Below are 11,161 nucleotides of genomic sequence, written 5' to 3'. Positions count from 1 at the left end.
TCAAAATTATACAAAATTATACAAAATTGAGGAAATGATTCATCAATTGTACAAAAAGAAATATTCAGATAGTTAGGAACTATATTCCCCATTCAAAATTATATCGTACATATAACGGTTTTGCAGTTCACAAGTAACCAATATAGGACAAAACCAAAGATCCTGCATGTAAAGTTGTGCTGGAACAAATCACTGGCCTTAAAAAAATCATCAATAACTATGGAAAACACAGAACAGACATTGTGGAAAAGAAAGATAAAGAGCTTAAAGCCATTCCTCCTATGAGCCTAACATGCATGGCTTCAGTTAGGTACAGACTATAGGCACACTGTCCTCATAATTTTCAAAGCCTACTGTCGATTTAGCATGACTCAGACTGAAATTCAGTTTATATACCTGATGCTTATTCCTGTTAATATATGTGTTTAAGCAACAAAACCTGTCATGTCCAACATAGCACCAAAAGTCCAGTGCAATTAAACAAAGGACATGACATGGCTGTGTAAATGAGAGGTTGAAGTATGGCACATTCAGTATAGGTATTTGAAGAAATAAGTGCCATCCATATGGAAATTTTGTTTCCTTCATGCAACAATATAGACGTCCTGCACATAATAGTAACATGTAGAAATATGCATGACTAAATACTACATTACTTACTGTGGAATCCAAATCCAAACAATATATAATACATGATTATTTAAGTGTGTGCAAAGCAGTTATGTATATGTTTCCACATATGCTTCACAGACTAAAACTAAGGGAAAGGAACGTTACCAAGGTCATCCTTGTTGTGATCAATTCAAATCTTGTGAACAATATAGGACCGAGGGTAATATACTAAAATAATTCTCAAAGAAGAGTAGTTTCCCAGTTGTAAACATACCTAATTGTAGAACTTCCAGTGACATGTTACTTTTTAGCCATCAAATCGATCAACATGTGTCATCATATACGTGCATACCCGACGTAATAAGCTAGCTTGGGACGTACCTAGGGCGACGTATTATCTTGTACAATCCGCTCACTGTGCCTCCACTCCCTAGGGCGACGCAGGCAGAGCCAAGGCACGGTAGCTACGAACGGACCTTCGCCCAGACCTCAATGGATGCTAGCATGGGGTGTAGCCGGCGCGCGTTGGCGACGACGGTCGATGTGGGCAGCGGCGGGATGTTGATGTCACAGACTACGTACCTCTAAAAGAGCAAACTCGAACATGAAAATACCGCAGCAGTGACGTCCTAGGGATCCGCGGCCTCTTGGGGATCCGCGACGGCGGCGCCTTGGTGATCTGCGACGGCGGTGTCCTGCTGATCCGCGACGACGTCGGCGGTCGGCGACGTCCTTGGAGATTGACGGCGGCGGCAGCGGCGATGTATATAATGCTAGACAAATGGTCTCGCCGGGGAGAGGAGTGGCGGCGTGGGTTTTTTTCCTTTCGAGGGCCGCGTGGTCACATGTGTCTCCTTTTTTTGAAGGCAAATCAAGGGGCGTTCTTGTTTTTGGAAGTCTAATCAAGGTATTCTTTATATTTATAGCCAAATCAAGCCGTGTCCTTGATTTTGGAAACCTAATCAAGATGATTCTTTCTTTTTTATAGCCAAATCAAGATGAAATGGAGTAATTTCTTTTGCCCAAATCAACGCATCTTTTTTTTTTCTGGGAGTAAATATTAAAGAAGTGGCGGCCTACGGTTTTTAGTGGAGTTTGGTTTTCTAATGAGAGGAAAAAAAATCGAATGGGAGGTAGTGATGGGATGTGAGGCCAAAAAAACCGTGGGTACCGGCCTACCAACTCTCCTTTAGGAGTAGAGAAAATACATTTAAATAGGAAAACAATATAAATAATTTTCACATTGTGATACATGATTATGTGAGGGCGTGGCTTCGACGGTTGTGTTTTTTTCTAGTGGAGCTAAGTATGGAAGGGGATCGGTGGGAGAAATAAATCGGAGAAGGAGATGATCTATTTGGAAGGTGATCTCATGTACATAGTATTATTTCTGAATTCTTAATTACGAAATATTTACATAATTAAATTGAATCGACACCTGCCAAAGCAAGCACGAATAAATGGAAGGAGTGTCGGACACAATATTTACATGATTGAATTGAATCGACACCTACCAAAGCAAGCACGAATAAATGGAAGGAGTATCAGACGCGATACAGTTTTAAGTGCTAAGAAGAAAAAAAATAACGTGGGAGGGGTGATGGGAGGTGAGATAAAAAAACCAGACGAAAATAAACCAGACGAAAGTGGTGGGACTATTCAACCAACTCGTCCATTAGGAGTAGAGATAGCCAAATCAAGATGAAATGGAGTAATTTCTTTTGGCCCAAATCAACGCATCTTTCTTTTCTGGGAGTAAATATTAAAGAAGTGGCGGCCTACGGTTTTTAGTGGAGTTTGGTTTTCTAATGAGAGGGAAAAATCGAATGGGAGGTAGTGGTGGGATGTGAGGCAAAAAAACCGCGGGTGCCGGCCTACCAACTCTCCTTTAGGAGTAGAGAAAATACATTTAAATAGAAAAACAATATAAATAATTGTCACATTGTGATACGTGATTATGTGAGGGCATGGCTTCGACGGTTGTGTTTTTTTCCTAGTGGAGCTAAGTATGGAAGGGGATCAGTGGGAGAAATAAATCGAAGAGGAAGGTGATCTATTTGGAAGGTGATCTATTTGGAAGGTGATTATTTCTGAATTCTTAATTACAAAATATTCACATGATTGAATTGAATCGACACCTGCCAAAGTAAGCACGAATAAATGGAAGGTGTGTCAGGCACGATATTTACATGATTGAATTGCATCGACACCTGCCAAAGCAAGCACGAATAAATGAAAGGAATGTCAGACGCGATTCGGTTTTAAGTGCTAAGAAAAAAAATAACGTGGGAGGGGTGATGGGAGGTGAGACAAAAATAAACCAGACGAAAGTGGTGGGACTATTCAAACAACTCGTCCATTAGAAGTAGAGATCTCCTGGCCGATTAGGATGGACATCCATTGTTCATACTCGATAGGGCCAAACTTTCACATTGACCTCACAGTTAATTTCATAATTGGTGAGGTGGGATATTTCGCACCAGGATCGATGAGGATTTGGCATGATCCGAATTTTTTTAAACAATCATGATTTTTAGTTTTTTCCATGAATTTAAAAAATGTCCTGAGATGTGAAAAAATGGTCAGAATTTTAAACAAACCATGACCTGAAGTTTTTTCCATGAATTTAAAAATGATCTTAAATTTGAAAAAATGTTCACGAATTTAGAAACTGCTCGTGATTTTAAATGATGCTCACCAATTTTTTTAAATCATAATTTAATTTGTTTTCATTAATTTAAAAAATGTTCATGAAATCAAGAATTGTTTGCGGATTTGTAAAAATGTTTTTGAATCCAAAAGATACTCATAAATTTGAAAAGGTTCACCAATTCCAAAAATGTTGATGAATTTGAAAATGTGTCAAATGTGTGCCAAATTCAAAATATGTTCATGAATTCATTTTTATGAATTTTAAAAATATATATAATAAAACCATAAAAGAATGATGGAAAAACAAAAAGATGGAAAAATAGAAAATACAACAAAAGAACACATTAGAAAAGAAGAAGAAAACCCGGCCCAGAAGCTTCCCAAAATTGGTTGGGAAGCTCCCGAGAACTTTCCGAAAACTTGCTCAGGTAACAGGCTCCGAAGCGTTGATTGGCAGGCGCACTTGGGATCGTTATTAGCGATTAGTATTATACTGCTCACTATAAGTGATACATAGCAGTGGAGGTTTATGTTAACAACCACCCTCTCTAGTGTCGGTCTGTTTCTCAGATGATTTTGGCCCATTCTTTCTCCGTGTGTACGTGGAACGTTCCTGGGCTGGACAACCAGACAAATGCCACATGATCCTAGCCGATCTATCCTCCTTCAAACCCCATTTTGTTGTGATGTAAGAAACCAAGCTCCCCCTCTCTCTGTCGAAAATCCAACTCCTTTCTCCCCCCCCCCCCCCCCCTAACATACACTATTTCCTCTCCACTGATGCCCTAGACTCGCGATGTGGTATTCTTTCTTTTTGGTGCGAGCACACCTTTGCTCTACCCGATTCGGGTATGACCTCGCATGCACTCAATGTCAACATTTGTACTTATGCATCTTCCCCTAAGATTCAATCTTTTAGCAAAACAAGCTTATTCATTTGTTGGTTTGCTGAAAACAGGATCATCGAAAGACATGAGATCACTCGATTGGGTCATGCCGAGCATGGATCCAGTGTGCTTGTTGCTCGAGGCCTTATTCTTCCCAATAAAATTTGTGGTGAAGGCAAACTCAAGTTTTGCAAGGTACATCCTCATGTTTTATCCTTCATTGATAAGATGACACATGCTGCAACTTGAATTTGCACACTGCCTTTCCATTCACAACGGAATTCAACTCCAACAACTCCCCAAAAATCAACAAACCACATGTTCCAAGTTTCCAACACATGCAGCTTGAGAGTGGTGACTTCAGAAGCACCATGCTAGTATCAAGGCTCCTTATCACGGTAACATGTTCTCAATTACGATTGGCCAAAATGTTGGACCTACAAGGCCACAACAAATTGAAGAAGAAGCAGAACATCAAGATAATATGTTTCATCCCAAGTGGCTCAGACTAAGGAGCACAGACCTTAATGAGCTCCCCAAGGAGATTGATAATCTCAGGTACCTCGAGACATTTGACATCAGGAAAGCCAAGATACGACCATTCCCTACAAAAGCCATGGTATGCTCCAAGAGCCAGATCACTCCGGGCCATATGAGTCACTTCCGGTTGTTCATCCCCCTCATGGAATAGTGACGATAACAAACAATGTAGATACTATAACATATTGAAGTTTCCTAGAAAGTTGATGAGCATGAACTAGCCAAAGTTGGGCGGTTGCAGTAGTTGAGGAAACAGACGTGGTTATCCTTGGCAATGAAGCTCATTTGCTCCACAATTTTCTTCAAGTAACTGGAAAGCTACATGAATCTCTATGCTCTTTGTCATTTAGCATTGAACCAATAAAACTAATACTGTTGTGTTTCACTCAAAAAAAGGGACATCGTGACGGTGATACTGATAACGTGAGCACAAACGGGACATTTTCACCTCCCATGACTCTTGTAAGTATTAGGATCGATGGATGGATAAGTAAGTTACCAACCTGGATCGAAGAGCTACATAAACTTTTCAAAATAAGTCCAGAAAAGTGGTGTGTCCAAAAAATATATCTGTTATCGTATATTATTGGGTCAAGCAATAGACGCTTTTTTTTCTTTAGCACTGCAAATAAAAGTGGTGTGTCCAGATCAGTAAAACTGCAACCACAAAAGGGGAGGAACCATTTTAGACCTGATAACTCAAACTTTTAAAAAAATGATAGATAAAATGCTCATGAAGCACTGAATCAAACAGTGTTTAAATGAGTATTTGGTCTTTGGGTTTTTTCTATTTAGAAATCAGGTGAGGACAGTATGTGTCATTTAGCACCAAGATTGCAGCCACTACTGCCTCCTCCTACATCTAGCACTTGAAAACTTCAAATCAAGTAATGGCTAGATCATAGTGTAAATCTTTTTCACTTCGAACGATATGGTCAATCTTGGTTTTAGTGGCAACCAAACCGCCCGATCTCCCTCCAAAATTGTCCCATCAAAGCCGTTGCAAAAGTGCTTACCAACAGACTAAAACCAATAATACCACTGCTTGTCCATGGCAACCAAACTGGTTTCATCCCAGGGCGTAGCATAGCTGAAAACTTTATCTTCGCTCTGGACCTCATAGGCGCATGCCATACCAGAAAAGCCCCAACCATGGTCATTAAATTGGACTTTAGCAAAGCCTTTGACTCCCTCTCTTGGGACTCTCTTGCTTCCATCTTACGCTGCCGCGGCTTCCCGCCAAAATTCTCATCATGGGTTCATGACCTCCTAGCAACCGGGAAAACTGCCGTGATGTTGAATGGGATCCCCGGAAACTGGATAAATTGCAAAAATGGGCTCAGGCAGGGTGACCCTATCTCGCCCTACCTCTTCATCATCGTTGCTGATCTCCTACAACAAATGATCCAGCAAGACTGCGATCTAGCTCACCTCAGTCACGCCCTGTTCTCACATCTCCCGCCAACCGTCTTACAATATGCTGACAACACCCTCATCATCGCCAAGGCATCCAATCCCGCTGCTCAGCAGTTAAAAAACATCCTTCACGATTTCGCCATGGCCACTGGCCTCACTATCAACTTCACAAAAACAACATTCGTACCCATGCACGTCAACATTGCCATGGGAGGCTCCATTGCCTCCACCTTGCAATGCCCAACCTCAAGCTTTCCGCAGATCTACCTAGGCCTTCCCCTAACACCCACATGACTACCTACAAATGCCTTCCTACCGATCATCAAACGTTGCCGTAAATTCTTGACGGGTTGGCGGGCAAAAATCCTCTCCAAAGGGGATAGGCTCATCCTATTATCGGCTTTCCTCGACTCCCTCCTAGTCTACTTCATGTCAGTCTTCCCCATTCCCAAGAGTGTTCTAAAAACCCTAGACTCTATTCGACGAGCCTTCTTTTGGGCTGCGGAGGAAACTTGCACTGGTGCTCAATGCTTAGTTGCCTGGAAAAATGTGTGTAAACCAAAGAACTGTGGTGGTCTAGGCCTAAAAAATCTTCATCAGCAAAACAAATGCCTACTTATGAAATTTGCTGTAAAAGCTCTCTTACCAGACACAACACCTTGGTTAGACTGGATCGCCTTACAACACCCAGATGCCCTCATTGCTCCACAAAATAGCCACTCCTTTATTTGCCGAACAATAAATCAACAGCTGCCAGCACTCCATGCCATCTCTTTTGTACTCACAAACTCTGGCACTAATACGTACTTCTGGCTTGATACTTGGATACACAACCAACCCCTTGCTACTTTATTCCCCTGCCTATATTCACACACCACTATACCACTAGCTCGTGTGGCTGCTGTCCTGAATCACGGTTTGGAAACAATCCTACGGAACCGCCTAACATCTGATGCTGCTACCGAGTTGTGCGCTTTGTTGTCTCTCTTGCAAGATTTTCGGTTGTCGACAGGACCGGACGAGCGCTACCTCAACGGTGGCATGTGCTTCTCCACGAGGGCAGCATACGCGCTAACCATGGGCTCCCACGATGACGATGACGACGTGCATGCCGTTGCCATCTGGTCTTCACGCGTTCCAAATCGCGTGAAGATCTTTGCATGGCTCCTGTTTCGGGATCGACTCAACTCAAAAAGCAACCTTCAGCGCAAGCATATCGTCACCGACTCAGTATGCCCGCGCTGCGGATATGATGGTGAACCCAGCTCACACATATTCCTAGACTGTCCGCTTTCACAACGTATTTGGCAACGGATCGGCCTCTCTCCTTCGAGTACCATTGATGGACTCTGGGACTGCCGCCTACCTACACAGGTAGATGCGGTAATCTGGCACTCCGTCCTCCTCATCATCCTATGGAAGATTTGGGATTCCAGAAACGCTATGACCTTCAAGCAACAAAATCACCACAGTATCCTCACCATCAGGCGAATCGTGGATGATCTCATGCTATGGACGCACCGGATGAAGAAACCGGTGCACAAGCAGGCCGCCTCCTCCTGGCGTTCCTATCTCTTATCACGACTACACGTGCTTATGTAATTCCCCTTTGTAATCAGTCTGACGATGGGTTACAAACTTGAGAAATATATTAAGGTGGGGAGCTCCCCCCCAGTGATTTTTCAAAAAAAAAAAGATATGGTCAATCTTGTTCCGCTCAAAACAGATAATGAATCTTGTTAAAGAGTCAATTCGGCTTAAAAGGAAGTACTTGTGAACGGCCGACAACCTTTAGGAAGTGCTTGTGAAGCTCGCTCGCGTCCAATGATCACCTTGTCCAACGGCGGCATGTGTGAGAAAACACAGCACACCCGGCTCGCCAGATATCGGTATGTCATGCAATTAGTCACATCCAAGACTTCAGAAAAGAAAACCGGTGGAGTGCAGGTCGTATGAGAGGGATGGACGAAGCGTGGAGGCATAAGGTGGGAGAGGGAACGTCATGTTTTTTTAGGTAAAAGTAGAGATTCAAGACTTCCAAGGAAGTCAATGGGTGGGGGGGGGGGGGGGGGGGGGGAGAAAATGCACTAAAAAGGAAAAGATATACTTCCTCCGTCCCATAATATAAGAATGTTTTTGAAACTGTTTTAGCTTAAAAAGTGTTTTTATATTATGGGACGGAGGGAGTATTTTGGTAGCTTTTAAGAAAATTGGAACCTTGAAGTGCACATTCTCAAACTTGAGTAACAGGTGAGTTGCACAATTTCAGGCCAGGCAGTTCCTGCTTATGTCGGAATACTTATAATCTTAAGCCATATGATTTCGCTAATAGCTTAGCTCTGCACATAGCAAAGTTGGCGCTGCACATAGCAGTCCAGTGTACATAAACCAGGGCCCTGAACAAAGGGCACCTGGAGAAACCCAACACCACTCAGAAACAGTAGCTCCATAGGGATAGACATAAGTTAACGGCAAACAAGTGCGACAAACCATTACAGAAAACAAGTACGCTTGCACAAATCTACATAAAGCCATAATCACGAGGTTATCAGCGACGCAATGCAGGTCAAGACACAGACGCAACAAGCCATTATTCCCATATGGTTATCTGCTCTTGCAAGTTAGGCAGTTAACACAAAGAGAGTGCTGAACTACGAGTTCACATGCATCAGCAGTAATAGACGAAGTAGTGGATGGCTGCTACCCCCTCACATTCTCCGAATGGCAATCCCTTTTAAGACCAAAGGGCCAACGATAAAAGGCGTACCCAGCACGTATACCACATTAAGCAGCTTAGCTAGCCTTTCAGTCCACACAACCTCACGGCTGCCAAAAAGAAAAAGGAACTGAGGCATTACATATCATATTCAACCTTTTGAGCAGTAATATCATAATGAAAGTTGTTGAAGCTTATACCTGTAGTTTTTTAACTCTCTTGTCACACTGTCATAATGTTCTCGCTGAAGCAGGTACCAGTCTCTAGCGCTCTACAATTTTAACAACAAAGTAAGAGAAGCTGAGAAGGTAATATCCGGTGCAAGATTTAGCCTTGTTATCCTTACATGTCCTGTAAGGATACAGGGGAACGAAAATATCAGGAGACAAGAGTATTTGCAGCACCATAAGCTCTTGAAATCATTACACATGATAAATACACATATTTGCCGAGCATTCCTGACTGCTAGTACCCTAATTTCAGAGCTTACAAAACTTACAGCATACATGACGTATAATTTGCCATCATCCCAAAATCAAGTAGTCAATCCTCTGATTAACGCTTTTAAGTCGGAACAAACACCTATGTGTCTCTTGTGCAAATCCATGAATAACTAAAATATGAGAAAGTCATGCTGGTAGTTCACAAATTCTGAGCACCAGCCTCATGCAAGGTAAAAACGATCAACATTTTCATGACAATACAAATGGTTTTCATGTTAAAATGTGCTGTAACATCCCGTCAATCTCGTGCAGAGGGAAAAGGGGGAAAATTTCATGACAATACAAATTGTTGCCAAGTTAGAATTATGTATAGCCACATCTCTTTAAAATGCTGCTAACAAGGATAGTCACTAAACAACTTGCATGTGCATCTATGCATAATTTGTAACAGTGAAAGGATGGAGACCATGAAAACCATGCGTCTGAAAAAGGCAAGACCACGAATGCAGATGAACAAGTGCATAGAAGGTAAGAAGCATGTAGCAAGTATCAACTGCAATGGGAGATTACTGACGAGCCTCCTACAGTTGACAGCATCCCTTTCTTCTTGCAAATAGGCTCATGGACAGGGGAGCTAAAGCACAGACATAATCCCTCCAGCCGGGTCTATACGTACTATTAATCTTGTCTTAAGTTGATAAGTTTATACAAAAAAAAATCAACACACATTACCCAATAAATATATTAGGATTTAGGAATAAGTATGCAGTTGATGATAAATATAGCTGAATGATTTGGTATTGCCAAATCATATTCAAAACCATAGATTCACCCCAAAAAAAGGATTAATTTGTATTCGAAATTCATTAGCTAGCAATGCAGGTATGCGGCCTTGCACCAAGACCAAGGGCGTGCCTTTTGGGATCTACATAACCTAATAGAGTCTCTAAATTTCTCAGCCAAACAAGTAACAACACAGCAGCAAGGCTTGAATATGCGAAGGGCGAAACTTTTGGTCACGGCGAAGGGTCTAGATCCGGAGCCGAGGAAATCAAAGAAATTATCGGTCTGTTTCGTCGCTTGGCAGTGGCAGGCATACATGATCACGCACAGGCGGAAGCTCTAGCACTAGAAGGAGCATACCTTACTGGAGGAGGAGAAAGGAAGGGCCGAAGTGCCGAACGCCGGCGAAACGTGAGGGGGCGACGGGAGCCGGGCAGCGGAAGCGGCGGCGGCGGGGATCCGCGTCTTCGCGGCCAGGCTGCATAGCGCCATGGTCAGCCGGGGCGGGCGAAGCCGATCGAGGATCGAGGCTAGGGTTTGAGATTGGCTTCTCTTCTCTTCTCCTCTTCTCCCCGGAGATGGAGGCATACCGGCACGGCACGGCACGGCCTGGCCTGTGCTAATCGTGCCTGGCCCGGCACGGCCCGCCATGGCACGTTTAATAGCCGGGCCGTGCCGTGCCGGCCCACGGGCGCCGCTCCTTGGCCCAGGCACGGCCTGATTAGTAAACGGGCCGGCCCGATGGCCCGTTTAGCACGCTGGGCTGCACATATTTAACCTGTTGGGCTGTTTTTTAGGCCTATTGTGCTATATTTTAGGTATAAATATATAAAAAAATCTGAAAATTATATTAAAAAATTAAACGGGCCGAGCCGTGCCGGCCCGCGTGCCCAGGCTCTAGGCCCAGGCACGGCGCATGGCGTGCCGCGTGCCGGGCAAGGCCCGTTTAGCCCGTGCCGTGCCTGGCCCATAGCGGGCCGTGCCGGCGTGCTCGCGGGCTGGCCTGTTTGGCCCGGCCCGTTTGGCCAGCTATAAGATGGAGGCTTCGTCTTTCCATCCTCTCTCTAGTCGCGCTGTCTTCTCCACAAAACCGGCCCCCTCATGGGCCGGGC

General features: G+C 43.6%; 1 protein-coding gene across 1 annotated transcript; it reads right to left on the bottom strand.

Annotated features, from left to right (window-relative positions):
- Nucleotides 1-8,548: 8,548 nt before the first annotated feature.
- Nucleotides 8,549-10,648, bottom strand: LOC125513030 (uncharacterized). Its single transcript, XM_048678071.2, has 3 exons — nt 10,410-10,648; nt 9,024-9,094; nt 8,549-8,933 (listed from the first exon to the last, which is right to left on the bottom strand). The coding sequence occupies exons 1-3, from the start codon at nt 10,635-10,637 to the stop codon at nt 8,816-8,818; spliced, it is 417 nt and encodes a 138-aa protein (XP_048534028.1). The 5' UTR covers nt 10,638-10,648; the 3' UTR covers nt 8,549-8,815.
- Between the last annotated feature and the right edge of the window lie 513 nt (nt 10,649-11,161).

The sequence above is a fragment of the Triticum urartu genome, chromosome 6A (genome assembly GCF_056163025.1).
Source record: "Triticum urartu cultivar PI428250 chromosome 6A, HENAU_Tu73, whole genome shotgun sequence".
NCBI lineage: Eukaryota > Viridiplantae > Streptophyta > Magnoliopsida > Poales > Poaceae > Triticum > Triticum urartu.
Note: the sequence above shows the minus strand (reverse complement) of the source record. Positions and strands in the feature narration are given on the sequence as shown.

Coding starts and splice junctions, on each gene's coding strand:
- LOC125513030 (XM_048678071.2), bottom strand. CDS start 10,637: ATGCCTCCATCTCCGGGGAGAAGAGGAGAAGAGAAGAGAAGCCAATCT. Junction 9,095..10,409: donor CTTTCTCCTCCTCCAGTAAG/GTATGCTCCTTC, acceptor TTAAAATTGTAG/AGCGCTAGAGACTGGTACCT. Junction 8,934..9,023: donor AGAGAGTTAAAAAACTACAG/GTATAAGCTTCA, acceptor TCTTTTTGGCAG/CCGTGAGGTTGTGTGGACTG.